Raw genomic sequence first — 16,977 nt, forward strand, 5'->3', positions numbered from 1 at the left:
AGGATTCCCATTCCATTTTATATTACATTCACCATGATTTATGGTGCCTGATTTACAATGATTATCTTTAACGTTAAGATCGATGCTTTCCATTTCAATAGAATCTTTGATTGAGTAAATCTTCTACGCATGTCCAACACTTGCTCTATTCCTGCATCCTTTGCCTTTGCTGTCTTCGGTAGTTGTTGCCATGTGTAAAAGCAAGTAGAATAGAGAGCGAACACGGATGTAACGTGGAAAACCCCTCTACTAGAAGGAAAAAACCATGGGTGAGGAGGACTGGTGCCCACTAGCAACCAGACACACTCTCTATTAAAACTTCATTAACTCACAAGATTAGGGTTTACAATGATATAAGTAGTCCTTAAACCAGAGCTCGTTGGATCGGGTCCAGACCCAAATCCGAATACTGAAAACCTTCAATACTCCCCCTCAAATTGGGCATTACATATCAAACATGCCCAACTTGGATACATTTCTCTCAAATGGAGTTACATGTAAGGCTTTAGTCAGAATATCAGCAGTTTGATCTTCAGACTTCATGGAGGGTAGTATTAACTCTTTGACATCAGTGACGGTCAATCTCAATGTACTTTGTTTGGTCATGTAACACCGGATTGTTCAGCAAGACCCTCAGCTACAGTAATTCTGACACTTCAGTAGCAACAGCCCTATACTCAGCCTCTGCACTCGAGCGGGAACGACCTCTTGTCTCTTGCTTTTCCAAACAACTAGATTTCCCTCCAAGTAGACACAAGATCATGAAGTAGATCTTCTAGTATCAATACAGCCTGCCCAGTCTGCATCTGAATACCTTTCAATCTCAATAAACCCTTGTTTCACATATAAAAGTCCCTTGTCAGGATTCCTCTTCAAGTAACACAAGATTCTGTTTACAGCCTTCAAGTGAACATTCGTAGGCGTGTGCATGAACTGAATCATCACATTTACAGTAAAGGTAATATCTGGTCTAGTCAGAGTGATGTATATCAATCTACCAATTAGACGATATCTGCCCTTAGCTTCTTCACAAAGAGGTTCTCCATCCTTACTATTGAGTTTGTGTCCAGCATTCAGAGGAGTGGAAGCAGTCTTCACCCTAGTTTCCCTATCTCCTTCAGTAGATCCAAGGTATACTTCCTTTGATTTAGCATAAGAGTCGTACTTGATCTGGCAATTTCAATACCAAGAAAATACTTTAGTTTGCCAAGGTCCTTGAGATCAAATTCAGCAGATAGTAAACCTTTTAATCTTGCTCTCTCTTCTTCATTATCATATGTAACGATCATACCATCAACATAAACTAACAAAAGAGTAACTTTGCCCTCCATCTTCTTTACAAACAGGGTATGATCTCCATGTCTTTACGAGTGTAAGACGTTCAAACCATGCTCGGGGAGACTGCTTAAGCCTGTACATAGCCTTTTTCAGTTTACATGATTTTTCAGGTCTCTCAAAACCTGGGGGCATACACATATACACTTTTTATTCAAGATCTCCGTTGAGAAAGGCGTTTTTAACGTCAAGTTGGCACATCTTCCAACCCTTCAACACTGCTAAAGATATAATAACTCTAACAGTCTTCATCTTCGCAACAGGAACAAACGTCTCTAAGTAGTCGATCTCATATTTCTAACTGAACCCTTGGCCACCAGATGAGCTTTGTACCTTTCAACATTCTCATTTGGTTTGTACTTAATGGTGTAGATCCACTTGGACCCAACCTGATGCGCCGCTTCAGGGATCTCTACCACTTCTTATGTTTGGTTTCTGTCCAAGGCCTCCATCTCTTCTTGCATAGCATGAGTCCACTTGGGATCATTATGAGTCTTTGTAACATTCTTGAGAATCACAACCAAAGACAAAGATGATACAAAATATTTGTAATCAATACTCAATCTAGAATAAGACACACAGTTACCAATAGGGTGTTGAGTACATGACTTGACGGGTTGCTTTTGAGCAATGGGAAGGTCCTCCTTTTCAGTTCCCATCTGTCTATCTTCCTCAACGGGTTGCTTTTGAGCACAACTTGGGTCATCCAAGGAAGAACTAGGATTGAGATTCGGAATAAGAGTATTCTCACCATCAGTCACTGTATCTATACAATCTCTTCTCCTAGAGTACACCTGCACAAACGGCAGGCTGGACACCAGCGGCACCAAGACAGACTCGAAAGGCCACGAGAGAGAGGTACACAGCAGGCGACGACACCAGAGCAGCAACAGAGGAGCAGCGGGAGCAGGACGACGATCAGCGGCAGGGAGCTACTGCTTCGGCCGGAACTTCTCGGCAGCACAGCATCGGGCTGGATGACAACGGCAAGGCAAGGCATGGCGATGAAGGTACCGAGCGATGCTGGGCACGAACACACGACAGCAGAACTAGGGTTGAACCAGCTCGCCGGATGATGCAGGGGGTGACGATGGAACTTCATGGCGGCATAAACAGGGCAGTTGATGGCAGATCTCCACGGGTTCCACGGGGAGACACCAACAGCGCTGGAACTGACGGCGACAGAGCAGTAGGCGTCGGGTTCGGGCGGAAGATGGTCAGCATGCGTTGGGCTTTCACCGGAACTTCACGGTGGCAAAGAGGGGCGACGGAGGATCTTCCTCCAAACAACGACAAGGGATCCTCCGTCCAATCTGAACAGTGACGATGCAATCCTTCATCGAACCAGGCTCTGATACCATGTAGAAACAGTAAAAGCGAGTAGAATAGAGAGCGAACACGGATGTAACGTAGAAAACCCCTCAACTAGAGGGAAAAAACCACGGGGGAGGAGGACTGGTGCCCACTAGCAACCAGACACACTCTCTCTTAAAACTTCTCTCTCTTAAAACTTCATTAACTCACGAGATTGGGGTTTACAATGATATAAGTAGTCTCCAAACCAGAGCTCACTCGATCGGGTTCAGACCCAAACCCGAATACCGAAAACCTTAACACCATGCATCCCTTACCTTTACACTCATTAACATTCTTCACTTTGCACATCAATCACATAATCAGTTGATGACCTTCGAAACAGCGTCTACTTCGTGTTGACCTTTAAAATATGTGGCTCAATGTCTTCTTCACGGTTTTCTACTATCTTCTATAGAACCCATGGGCCCTTGCTAAGAGTGTGCCATGGATGTGGGTTTGTGTGTAACCAGAAAGTCAAAGGGGGACTGGCCATGAGGGAGAGATAGAGACCTTAGTGGTATTGATGCAGTTTGGCATTTGACATGAAAAATTGATACATATGTTATGGGTTGTCGATCCATGTTTCCTGAATTTTTTTTGCTTGCCTCTAATCAGGAGGTAGGGACGATTGATCCCTTTTAGCTTTCTGTGCAAACATAAAGATGAGGCACAGCCCTTCAATTAGTTAATTAGATCTGTTGACTTCATGTGAATGAACGGTGTTAAATGCTTCACCTGGAGAAGCAATCAGGTACATTAGACTACATGTTCTGCTGCAGCATGTTGTCAGCCATAGATGACTCCTCAACTTCCATAAGAAGCCTAAGAATTACCGATCTCATTTACCCCTGCAAATAATGTAGCACATATTAAAACATAGGCACATGGCCTGACAAAACAAGAGAAGCTAGAAAAGGTGTGCACAAGCTCCTGCTATTGAGGAAACAGAAAAATCACAATCTCTTGAGCATACCAACAGGAAAGAGTCGTCTGAGAGAATTCCATTTGAGTCACAATCAAGCTGTGGGATTGTAAACATTAATACAGAGCCTTCCATCATCCTACTGGCATAGCCACATTTCTGACTTTTGTAGGTGGTTTGAGAAAGAGATACTGGGAATTGCTGAATAAGGAGAGATTTACTTTCTATACAATAGCGATTTTTACATCTAAAATAAAATGCAGAAAGGTGTGCATACAGATGAAAGGGCTGCAGAGGCAAAATGCACATCGAAGCTCAAAAGAAATTATATAAAAAGGCAAAAGTTTGGACAGTATCACCCTCATCATCCTTATCAAGTAGGAGAACAAATTAACCATGCTATAGCTTACAACCAGCTCTAAAACTAACACAACAAATGAACCAATAAGTTGGCACATACCTTACATGAAACTACAACAACCTTGCAAATATAAGCTTGTTGGAAAGGTTGAAGCGATTCGTATGGGCTTGCTTAAGAACCCGCTTGGCCACTAGTTTGCAATTGGTTAAGGACAAAATTTTGAAGACTTCTCGCGGGTGGTATGGAAGATGGTCTTACTAGCTATGGTTGAGGTCAGGCTGATGAAGCGAAAAAAAGACTTAAAAATTAGAAAAAACCAACTAAAAAAACAAAAATATTAAAACACTAAAATGACTAAAATAACGGGTTAATTATATATATATATATATATATATATATATATATAATTGAACAAGGTTACAGCAATCTTCTAGTTTACTATCTCTGCGTTATATGGTAGTTATGTTCATGACCTAAAAAACAAACAATTGTAAAATATATACACTTTCGTTAAAGTTGCTGGCATCGACTTTTTGCATAATATGAATTTCAAACATTCATAAATTACATAGCACGCAGGTAACAGTAACGATATTTGTGACGAGGGAGCGCTGACAAATGAAGGCTCAAAGCTGCATTTTTTTGCGCCTATGAAACTTTTATAAGTAATCACTAATCAGTGTCACACATGAAGCATTCAATTAATTTCTATTGCGCACAGCTCGTGTGAACACTTTATTGGGTCACATTTAGGTTGTTTCTAAAAATTAATAGGTGTGTTATGGTGGCGCAGCCTCTCTTTTCCTTTTTTCCGCTGCTTGTTCTCTCTCTCTCTCTCTCTAGAGGTTGAGCAATTGAGAGAGATTGAAGGCCAAGCCCTATCCACGGCCAGGGGTGGAGATAAGTTGGGACTTTGTAGGGCATGTGTTTCAAGTGCTATTTTGAAACCTTAAATTTGTAGTTGGAAAATTTGTAGTTGGATTTAAGTGGAATTATATGCCTTTCATCTTAATGCAATTTTGAATTCTTCTAATAAAACTTTTGATGGGTTGATGTGGGCAGTGGCCATCAATGTGGGGGTCATCAATTCGAGCCAACTAATACTATGACTTATTCATGGAGGCAAACCACGTCATAATCCCAAATGTCTTTTTGTTGTCATCTATGCATAAGTTAAAGCACAGCGAGAGCAACAACTTGAAGCACTGAAAATATATTCGCTACCCTAACAGCCTATTTAGATGGAGGGAGAGGGAGAGAAAGGAATGAAAAGAAATGTCTTTCATTTGTTTGGATGATTAATTAATATGGAGTTAAATGAAATGAGAACTAATAACTGCTTTTGGATGCAAAGGAAAGGAAATGATTTTTTAATGTAATTCCAATCCCTCTAAAAATGGAGAGATTGGAAGGAAAATGAATGGATGTTTATTTCCTTTTCTTTTTTTCATGAGACCTAGTTCTCTTTTTCATGGACTTGTTCTTTTGGTTGGAAGATAATAAGCACTAGGAAGATAATTAAGCATTTCATCTTATCCAAGTGTTTTGAATCTTAATTAATTGACATCAAGAACAATCCAAAATATTATGTATATGTGTATGGAAGCCATCTAGCTTTTTGTATGTATTATAGAACTTTCTAATCGATGGTAGATGTTAAGTTAAAACATTTAGAGTTAGCCGTTGCTCTCTACTTGCACCCCTGTCTATTTTCCTTGGTAAGGTTGAACCTATACGGATGCAATTGAAAACCTCCTTAACATACAAAAAACAAATAAATATATGTTCAAGTCAGTTATAAGGGAACACCCTCATGATAATTATACGCCGAAAGGCCCTAGTTATGGCAACATAAAAGGGAGAACCAAAATAACGATCATATCTTCAAAATATACGGGATGGATTAATCTATAAGTAGTGAGAGAAAACTACTCCTTATCAGTAAATTTGCGAGTAACAGTACTGATCTATGGCATAGTTTACACTAGAGGAACAAAATAACCACTAACTAGATTGGGTTAGTCAAATACTACATCAAAGCTAGAGTCCTTATTTGATATTGTTATTGAAAAAGTGGCCCCCAAGTAGAACAAAATCAATTGGATACTAGCAAACACTTTCTCAACATAATAGATTTCAAGGTCAAATCAGTAGCAATTTACTTATGTTTCCCACCGAGTTCTCGATTCATGTTGGTCCCAACAAATTTCAATTTTCTTTCTATGCTCGAAGCTATACAACAGCTCTCTCACTTACTACCCGTTAAAATCATGTCTTAGAATTTTGTGACTATTTGTAAGGCATTCTATATTCATGAATTGCAACGTACCCATTTTTCACGATATTAAACCAACATAACAAGTAAAGCAATATAGATGACATGGACCTGAAATCATGTCTTGGAAGTTTATGAATGTTTGCTAGGCATTCTACAGTCATGAGTTGTAACCTGTTCAATTTTTACGATATTAAACTAACGTACCAAATAAAGCAATATAAATGACACGGATGGAATGAAGCTGTTCTCTGTAGTCTGTTTAAAATATAGCCATGATAATATCACTTCTGAGAAGCCTTTACATCTAAAAGAAAATGTAGAAAGGGGCCTCCTTTCTTCGCGCATACAAATGATGGTGCTGCCAAGCAGCCCCTTCCCTTGCTTCGTGCATTCCACCTATTCCCACTCTCTCTGTCTCTCTTATATATGGAGCGAGATTGACAACTTTAATCCAAACAACTGGTGTTTAATGTCAAAAGCAAGTTGTTTGGGTCCAAGAAATAATCGTCAAGGTTTGGCCTTCCTGCAGACACGAATAAATTAAATGGATCTAATCCCAACCTAGACAAACAATTAAAGAACCAACTTAAGTGCTAAACTATAAATAATATTAAACTAATTCTAGGCTAATTCGAGTATGATTTAAAGCTATATTTTTGCTGGAATTAAAAACTGAGAAACTTAAAACAAAAATAAGCTGAATTTAATGTTGCACCTACCAAACTTTTTAAAACTTTGTTTTGCCCGTGTGAAAAAAAATTAGACATTTCTTTGAAAACGTTGCCTCCTCCAAAAAGAAAAAAAGAAAAAAAAAATCAGTAATTATCCTATCCTCAATGTCAAAACCTGTAAAAACATACCAAATATGTTAGAAAGTCCAGATTTATTTGTCAAACAACTTATTTTATGAAGAAAGCACACAGTATATATGGGAGAATGTGAGTTGTAAGGTCGAGCGGTCATTCATAAAATATGTTTAAGAATGTAGTAAGGCTGAAGCCCTTCTCTTTTTCCTTGGTTTTGACTGGGGCTGGTTTAGGTTATATAGATATAAGGTACACATGAGTGTTGCACTTGTTGACATAAAAATTGAACTGACGATACACTATTAATGTGTTTGGTGTTTGTCTGTCCGATCACACTATTAATGTGTTTGGTGTTTGTCTGTCCGATCAACTATGCTTTGGCTGCTTGGTTAAATGTTGATTCGAACGTACAATGAACAAGACGAGCCAGCTTGAGTCACATATTGCTAGCTGGAGCAGCTCAACAGAGAGCTCTATAAGACAAATTTGAACTTAGAATCGTTTAAGCTCAGGTCACCTGATTCGTATATTTTTTATTTAAATAAAACTAAAAACCACAAAATTATTAAAATTTATCAAAAATTACCGACAGAAGATTAACAAACAGGAGAGGTACGACGTACGTCGAATTTAAACAAGTTGAGTTGTTGTAACTCAAGTCAACTCAAACTCGAACTTGCGAGTCGAGCCGGGTTTGAGTCGAGCCCGAATGAACTGTCATTAAGGCGGAAAATATCCAATTGGACGCTTGTGTCGGACTCGTAGGCGACCGATATTTGTGAGCTAACGGCTGTTGGAGGACGCTGGTATAAGTTGCCTCGCTTTCCAAAATTGTGTGGACCGCAGGCCTTCTTGCTGCAATCTTTCTCTCTCAGAAGAAAGAGTGAGAAAACCGCACTACCATGAACGCCCAAGTGCCGTAGTTCCCCAGGAAGCTTCTCCAATGGCGCTTCTTCAGACGAAATTCTGCATTGGGGTCTCTTCTTCCATCAAACGCAGGAATATCATCGTGTCCCAGGACGCAAGTTCCGCCCCGCAAACGTCCGAGGAGCCGGCTTCTAGGCCGACGTACGTAATCCTCCCTAAAGGGAAGCCCCAGAAATGGTCGACGGGGGTTGCTCCGGGGGAGTACGGAGGCCCTCCTCTGACCACAAAGATACGGAAGTATTGGGGAGGAGAAGAGGACCCTCTCACTTCCAAAGGTGACTTCATATGGAACAAGGAGTTCATGGGGCGAATGAAGAGGATGATTGAAGAGAAGCCGAAATCTGTTGCTTCTCCTTCCAAGGTCTCATTTTTTTAATGATCTTGAGCTAATTGGTTGTCCTAATCTCTGTTTTGATTAAGCTGGTTCATGCTATAACATTATTATTGCCAAGCTTCTTCTCATTTATTTACAGGCCCAGATTGTTGGTGATAAACACGCCTTTACTTGTTCTCTTTTTTCCTTTTCCACGTACTTGTTTAGATGGTGGAAATAATCAATTTTTTACGTGCTTGTTTAGATGATGGAAATAATCCATTTTCTGTGTTAGTTGTGTCGGCTCTGATGGCACTAATTGTGGTAGCTTATCATTTTATTTGAATTAAAGAAGTGAGTTACCAATGAAACAAATTGGTTGATTATAGTGCCGCCATGTTGTTCATGCCTTCTTTCTTGCATATTATGGTGGTCATCCATGCACGTTTTGTTGTTTCTTTATGCTTACAAGCCTTGAGTACTAAAATTAAAGCGAGGTGGTCTGCATTCCTATCTATCTCTTTTGTGCTTTCTCAAAAAGCATTCTCGTTATTGTGAGTTTGGTTTACGAGAGACAGTGAAGAGGAGGCAATTCTGCGGCATGTTTGTTTTGAATAATTGATCCTTCAGTTGGCTTTTTGTGAGTGTCGGGTTTTCATTGGTGTGAATGAGTTTAGCAATGTTTCTTTCTCTTCCTTATTGAACTCCCTGAAGGACTGACCCTTAGCAGAACGACTCACACTCACCATTAGTGGAATTTTCATGAAACGTTTGGCATGACTAAAATCCTCACACTTCTGCGCTTTGAGAAGAAAAAGTGTTCATAAAACACTAACAGTTTACGGCTGTCTATGCATTCTATAGGCTTTGTTTTGTGCACTGATCTCAATTCACAAAACTGAGTAATTCTTATGGTCGATGAGCTGCCCTAATCACTTAGCATCTTTTAGCATGCCACCCATATAGGATCCTAAAATGTACTTGCAAACTTGTAAGGTATGCATCAGCAATAGTAATACGAGTTTGCTTGCCCCTATTGTACACAAGCTTTGTTAGCAGGATTCTATTTAAAGTGTTTTTCAATTCACATATAAATATAAATGGCATTTAAGCTTGACTCTTGTCAGATCTTGCTTGCGACATACTTATCTGTCTAATAGAGCATTATGGTGTTGTTTCAATGCACAAATTGATGAGAAAAAAAGGAAAATATGATTAGCTGCAATTCAGAAACTAAATCCTGGGTTTTGGAATTTAATTTTATTCTTGAGTTATTTTTTTAGCTGTCAGCTTTTCGGTTTTTTGTTTATAATGTGGCATTTTTTTTTCTAATTCAATTATCTTGTTCTTTTGCTGGCTTCTTAATCAGGAAGAACCCTCAGGTTTCCTCAGCTTGAGCAGAGCAATGAGCCTCGATAGGTTTGTTCCCCTTCAAATATATAGATAATCAAGAAGTTGTGTTCTTGTTGGCTTCTTATGAAACTTTATGTTCCTAAATCTTTAACAGTATGGAGCTTGACTTGAGTAAAGAGCTCACCACACCTACGAAGCCGGTGCTTCAAGAACAAGTTGAGGCAGCTAGACGTGGTCGATCACTGAGTGGTGTATGATTCATGTCTTGAATCTTAGTGAAATTAAGAAGAACAAATTATGATATGACAAAGTTTTGATAATTTAGAACAGAAAATTTCAATTTCAGTTTTTGATAGTACTCTTTGTATGAGTCTACTGAAGACAATGGTTGCAGATTTCAAGCAATGGTTCTCCTAGATGGAGGTTTGTTCCCACACGACGTGAGCAAGAGAAATGGGATAGAGCAAATAAGGCTGCAACAGGAGGTAGTGTAAGTATGCATCTCTATTTTTTTTCTTAATTTCTTCAATTTTAAGATCTTTCATTTGGAACTTATATTCAAAAGCAGTAGATTATGTGTGTGTGTCCACATGTTTGGATGTATATTTTACAAAATCTAAGGAGCATATGTTCATCTGGCTACCCATAAGTTGGTTAATGGTATGCAAAGAGATAGCTGAAATGTGCAATGAACATTGAGTCTTCAAGTGAAAACCCTACAGAAAAGAGAGCTTTGACATGTCTACTGAATTTTTCCTGATGGGTAGAAAGATAGTCCTCCCTTTTTTTGGTACTAAGGGGGGTATTCGATAAGCTGAAAAAAGAATTCAGGAAGAGCATCTGCCTCTATACAGTGGGTTTAAACTTTAAACATTTTAGGAGAAAATTCGAAGCTTCAATCTCTGACTTTTGTTCTTGCTTGAAAATTTTCCATTTCAAGGGATAAACTGTTGATTATTTTTTAAAGGAAATTTTTCCGTCTTTCGGGTATGTAAGAACTTGCGAAACTTCGTCTGTCCAATACACCCCTTTTCTTGGGGTGTCAAATCCCATTGAAGGAAAGTTCGAGGAAACTAATGAAAATTGGAAGAAACTATCATGTAGTGAACCATGCCGCTAGTTCTGAGGCGAACTATTTTCAGAAAGACATTGTTGGCCTGTAAAAACGTTGCTCTTATTGCTTGCTGATTCCCCCCTCCCCCTATGAGATCCATGCTACCTTGTTATTCACATATAGGATGTCTTGTTGCGCAATTTGAATAAAGAGCGAGAGGATCCAAAAGTTTTAGCAGCACGAGCCAAAGAACAGTATCTCCAGGTATTCAACAGCTTAAATTTATGTTTACAGTTTCCACTTTCCATGTTGGTATGTTAGTATTGAGGAAACCTTCACTATCTTCACATTCCTAACATTTTTTTTTTCAGTTGAAACAAAGACTGCAGATCATCACTTTGGGAATTGGTGGTGTGGGTTTAATCTCTGCTTATATTTCATATTCTCCAGAAGTTACAGCCAGGTAGATAATTATGTTTGTGTTACAGGTTATTATCTTTGTCCAGCAACATTATCTTATTTGTCAAGGCACTAGGCATGCCTAGGCAAAAAAGGTGACCCTTTTTTTTTGTTTTTTTAGTTATGTTAACCATTACATACTAAAACTATGTAGTTGCTGGCTGACTGTAAGCTTTCCAAGTAAAAATTGAAAAATTGTTCTGTTCTGTTCTATTCTAATTGAATGATTATACTTTGTAAGTAAAGCCAAAAAGTAAAACATGAAAAACTGTTCTGTTCTTGTTTACATGACAGATTAACAGTACATTTCCAGCTTGCTTACATACTGGAAAACTGTGCCATTCTGTTCTAGCTGATGCCTTAGTTTGATACACAAAAGAAAACGCGTTCTTTACATACTGGACAATGCTTGCATTTCTTATGTACTATTTCAGTTATATACCTCATAGATTATTTCATTTGAATCATTTCAAACAAAAATTATATCAAATCAGTACATATATTATTCATTACAAGTTTACAACAGATTGTGCATATAACATATAATGTACATATAACACACAAAACATCCTCACAAATGAGAAAATAAATCTGTATTCAGGTTGCAAAAGTGAGGTCCGCACATATTTGTCTGATTACTAGACATGCACTAAACAAGAGAAACTGGTGGTCTTTTTACCATAAACCTAGCTTTTAACATGGGTAAGAAGGCTGGCATAGGTTCCACCAAATATGTTTTAGAGCACATAAGATATATACATAAATTCATTGGTTTTATAGAATATGTACTTAACGTATGACTGGAACTTCTACTTGATGAGTTGATATAGAATATGTAATTAACGTACATCAAACTGTACTTAAACTCTTAAGAAATTATATAATATAACTTCATATAATATAGGTATATATGGTATAACAGTGTATAACAAAATTACAAGACTTAATTTGAAGGGAAGGTGATGCTTCACCTCCCCATGGACTAGGCGTGCTAGTGCCTAGCCCAACCTAGGTGCCAGTCTAACACATGTCGCCTAAGTGATGGACTTAGGCGATGGGTGTGGACTCACGCTTAGGCATGGACCAGTCCACGCCTTAACAACTAAGAACATTATTGGAAACTAAAACTTAGTTACATCAATGGAACTTAGGAATTTCTGATCATTTCTGTAAGATGTTTGCATATTATAAGTCTTCTCTTAAATTTTGTCATACCTGGTAATTAGGATTTTAGAACACTGATAATGTTGAACTTTGTGGTGCACTGGCTCTTATGTTACTTTTTTTGGTATTTCCTTGAATGTTAGGTCAAGTAGCACCTGGATGTGTATGTGTGTATGTGTTATAGCCTGCATTTATGTGATAAGTATTGATGAAGTATAATCTCTAAACCCTCCCCCTTCCTTCATCCTTTAGCTCTGTCGAAGAAACACACATCAAATGCTCTCTTCATTTTTGAAAACCAATTTACCTTTCTTCTGTTCTTTGAAATCCCCATGTAGGCATTACCTATTACCTATGTTATCTGACATTACGTTTGAGCAATGCAAGTTGAAATTGACTGTAATTTTTTTCAATAAAGAGATTAAACTAAGGCATATGCATGAGGGACCAATATAGAATACTGGTCACCTGCTCATCAAGTTTCAGGTCCTGGGGAAGGATCATACTTGGGTCGATTAACCCTTTCATTGGCATGTAAATGTTTCAGTCAGGGTTTACCTTTTTTTGTGGATCATGGAATTTTGTCCATACTGGTTATTTCCCTGTTTTTGCCATTTTATTTTGGTCCTTTGGTTTAAAATTTTGGGATTCTATTGCCCTTCTCAAGTTAATGAAAGGTCAGGGACACATCCCCAGCAGTCTGAGGGTAGCTAGAGTATAGAAACTGGCTACGGCAAATGGATAGCCATCCTTTCAAGGATTATCAGACCCAGTTTTTCCAAATTAAGCATTCTTGGCATCAAACAGCCACCAATATTGTCTGGATCAACTCAGTCAAGTGTGCAACGTTGGCTTGTAGATATAGGCTTCTGTTATGGCACAGAATCTCTTCATGCTGCAGACACTAGCACTATTCTTTTTTCAACTTTCACTTTACAAATAATTAGGGGTTGACAGGAGAACCAGAAAGAATGCCAACTCCTGCCTTGTCATTCACCTCTAGACCATTGTGTATTTACTGGAAGAAAATGCTAGCAGTTTCTTGTTAGGCACGTGCCATACATCCTTGATCTATGTATCATGGGTGCTGCAAATTGGCCGCTGATCAGGTATGCGCAGGCTGCACTGTGGATGTGTCTGTTGTTGATTGGTGGTTATTATACTTTGCGCTCTATTTCAAATTCAGATGCATATGTTTCTTTGCACTCATTTTTTTCCTTTGAACATTGGTGCCACCTGCATCTACCTGCTGCACCAAACCCATTTTAGTAGTCTTTGTCCAATTTGAAATTTGTGAATCTGTCATTTATTTGTTATTGCAACATCCTTTCATATTGGCAAGCTTTTTGTGAGTAGAAATTTGGTATCTTTATAAGCACAAAAAAGTAGTTGCTTTCTGATGTCATTTTAATTTTTAATAGGTAAATTGTCTTCTTAATTTACACTTACATCCAGATCTGGATGACAAATATGGGATATTTAACTAGTTTGTTTGGAGAAGAACCTTACGTTTCTTATTTTGTTTTGTTCTTGTGTTGCTTCAGTTTCGGTGCTGGTTTACTTGGTTCATTGGTCTATATACGTATGCTGGGCAACAGTGTGGATTCAATGGCAGATGGAGCTAAGGGTCTTATCAAGTATGTGGCCACATTTGTTTAAAGTAAAGAACTTCAGAACTAATTATCTAGTTCAAAACTTTATTCATATGAAAAATCAAGGTAGTAGCTGCATTATCTTATTCTGTTTAGATTATTGGTTCTGTGGTAAACCTAAAAAAGAAATACATGCAGAATATTTACAACTGCATAAAATATCTGGATAGATTTATACTTGGAATCTGCTCGAGTTAGTTGTGTGACATGGCTGTATGTTGAGGAATTTTTTTAGGAACTCGAGTTTTTCATTTCTTTTCCTTGTTTCATGTTTCATTTAACTTTCTTGTGATTATTGTGAGACAGCTAGTGACATCTAGATTCAGATTTCAAACTCTACTGTTTTCATCATCGTCCAAATGGCTCTCAATTGTGAATTTGTCTCTTATGTTTTGCTGGTTTCTTGTTTTAATGTGTTTTTAAATTGTACTTCCACATCCATTATAGGTAAATTTATGCTAATGCTTCTATATGCAGAGGAGCGATTGGACAGCCAAGGTTGTTGGTTCCCGTGGTTTTGGTCATGGTCTATAACCGGTGGAATGGGTGAGATCCTGACTAACATGATTTTTTTTTTTGCTTTGCACTTTGAGTTATTTAGCAACGTCTGTGGCATACAATAGTTCCCATCACTGCAGAACTTTTATATGCACCTTCTATTTTCTAAACGAACGTAAGACCACAAAATGAGTAATCTAATAGCATTTTAGGCCAATTCAATCCTCTAGCTAATCTGGTCTGTAACAGTGCAACGTTTATATGCTTGCAGGATACTTGTCCCTGAGCATGGGTTTATCCAGCTCGATTTGATACCCATGCTGGTGGGATTTTTCACATATAAAATTGCAACATTTGTTCAGGCAATGCTAGACGTTTTACCCATAGACGGAAAGGAAAAGGAAGCTTAGGCAAAATGTGTTTTGTCGCTTCATTATTTGGATAACGTGTTGTCATCAAATGTGAGATGTGGAAATCTTTTGCAAACAGTTTGGAGTCGGCTCTTAGACAGAAATTCGGCCATTTGGAAAAGTACAGAAGTTTTGAATTCTATTTCACATCAGATACTCCATTTCTTAGTCTGGACTTTATCTCTAATGCTGGAAAGCTTTGCAGAAGTGATTGCTGCTTTTCTGCCTATGTGACACAATATCCAACTTGGTGAAGCAAGCATGAAGTTATTGTTTCATTAATCAAATTTGACAGTGGACCACATGTAACTTTGCTTATGCAAGTTTCATTGCGGACAAGAAAAATCATATCTTGAGTCAGTTTGCAAATTCAGGTTTTGCTGATGGTTCCTTCTTTTCTAGGTATGAAAAATTAAATGAACTAAATTTGCTTTTTGCATTCCTGATTGGAATGGCATAGTTTTGCGTGCAACAGTCTACAGATGTAGATCTGCTACAGTGCTACTGACAATAATGGCCTCGTTTCATCTTGATATGCATGGTGGTGTATTTTTGGCAGGTCCACTTGCGAGTGGGTTATGATTGTTAGGTATCTTGGTACTTATTTAGTATATGACTGCTCTGATGAATATGAAATTTAGTTAGTTGTTCTTTCTCTGCATAATGTATCTCATCATGCCATTCAACTCCCGTTTATCAGTACTTGAATGTTGCACCACCAAATCAGTATCGACATGGTTAAGAGAACCCCAGCATTCAGGTCTATGTATGACGCTGATTCCCGAGATACTCTTACTCTTGTACACAAGTCGTCTCGTTGAGTGATGATGCATTGCCAAAGGGTGTGTTTGATTACCTTTAATATCTTAGATCCCAGGATTTCAGATCCGTGATTTTTAACAAGGATCCTAATTCCTCTCTACAGTGCATGAAAATGATGGCTCTCAGCCTTGACCAGGCTTTGATCTTAGCTATAAAACAGGTGAACTACCCTGTTTTGGTTTACTGGCCCGTATCCAATGAGGTTCAAAGGCCATTTTCTCGTACCCATCTACGTTTTTGGCCATAATAGCGTCCAAAGGCCGCTTTATATGAAATGATTAAAAAAGGAAATGTCAGCAGCCTTATCAAACTGCAGACTTTAGAAACTTGGGTCTAATTTTGCTTTTCATCAATCAAATCTGAGAAGCCAAAAGTTTATGGCCAAAGGGTACTAATACTTTTGTTTTTAATGACAGCTTCATAGAAAACAGTTTTGAAAAAAATGGTTTTGCGGAAAAAATGACTTCTAATCGTTTTTAAATAATTGGTTTGTTTGATTGGATAATACACCTAAAAATGTTTTTTTTTGTGAATAATCCTTAAGGGGACCAAGTTGTTCAATCCCTTTTGAAAACCGAGGTTTTCTCGAGAAAACCTGGCTTTGGTTTCTTCCCAATGCTTCAAAAAAAAAAAAGAGACACAAAAAGTTGTTTTAATTCCAAAAATCTATTTTGGAGTGTCAATCCATGGCACTGCCTATGATTTAAACAGACACCTACAACAAACAAGTAAAAGGGCAATAGAACATGGAGATATAAATAGGGCAATTTGAGTGGGCCTGAAGGGCCCCTTCCTGCCACTGCCATCGTTAAATTAAATATGCAAAGTTCTTTTGAGTCATATGTGTCTATTTCAAACGAATAGTCTAACATCTTATTGAAATAAATGAATAAGGGATATGTTGCGAGATTGAGTTGCGTGCACACATATGTGCGCGCAACAAATATGCACCCAAAAGAAATAAGAGAGGTGGTGACATTTTAGGTTTTTTTTTATTTTTTATTATGGTATACACATTTTTAGTTTTAAAATATTTTTACAATTCCCTTTGTGTCTTTAAAAGTTTCGCTTTTATTTTAACGATATCATTTTAGTCATTATACACTCCAATGCATGCCCACATGCACAGGAGTTGTAGATAACAAGGCTTTTGCGCTCCTTCGAGCATATGGTTGAACTGATGGGTTAGTAAAAGTTCAACTCAATTTCTATAAATGTTATTCTTTTGTAACTACAAACTTAGACGTGCAATACTCGAATTGATGGG

At 38.1% G+C, this 16,977-nt stretch overlaps 1 protein-coding gene across 1 annotated transcript; it reads left to right on the plus strand.

The window, feature by feature from the left end:
- The first annotated feature begins 7,877 nt into the window (after positions 1-7,877).
- Positions 7,878-15,314, plus strand: LOC116266935 (protein CONSERVED ONLY IN THE GREEN LINEAGE 160, chloroplastic). Its single transcript, XM_031648445.2, has 9 exons — positions 7,878-8,346; positions 9,668-9,717; positions 9,806-9,902; positions 10,046-10,141; positions 10,889-10,969; positions 11,077-11,168; positions 13,873-13,965; positions 14,458-14,526; positions 14,750-15,314. Exons 1-9 carry the CDS (start codon positions 8,002-8,004, stop codon positions 14,886-14,888), a joined length of 1,062 nt encoding a protein of 353 aa, XP_031504305.1. The 5' UTR covers positions 7,878-8,001; the 3' UTR covers positions 14,889-15,314.
- Positions 15,315-16,977: the final 1,663 nt, after the last annotated feature.

Source organism: Nymphaea colorata, chromosome 13, assembly GCF_008831285.2.
Source record: "Nymphaea colorata isolate Beijing-Zhang1983 chromosome 13, ASM883128v2, whole genome shotgun sequence".
Classification (NCBI taxonomy): Eukaryota; Viridiplantae; Streptophyta; class Magnoliopsida; order Nymphaeales; family Nymphaeaceae; genus Nymphaea; species Nymphaea colorata.

Excerpts from the sequence above, each read along its gene's own strand:
- LOC116266935 (XM_031648445.2), top strand. The coding sequence starts at position 8,002 with ATGGCGCTTCTTCAGACGAAATTCTGCATTGGGGTCTCTTCTTCCATC. Across the intron at positions 10,970-11,076 it reads CCAAAGAACAGTATCTCCAG|TTGAAACAAAGACTGCAGAT; the intron begins GTATTCAACAGC and ends TTTTTTTTTCAG. Across the intron at positions 11,169-13,872 it reads TCTCCAGAAGTTACAGCCAG|TTTCGGTGCTGGTTTACTTG; the intron begins GTAGATAATTAT and ends GTGTTGCTTCAG.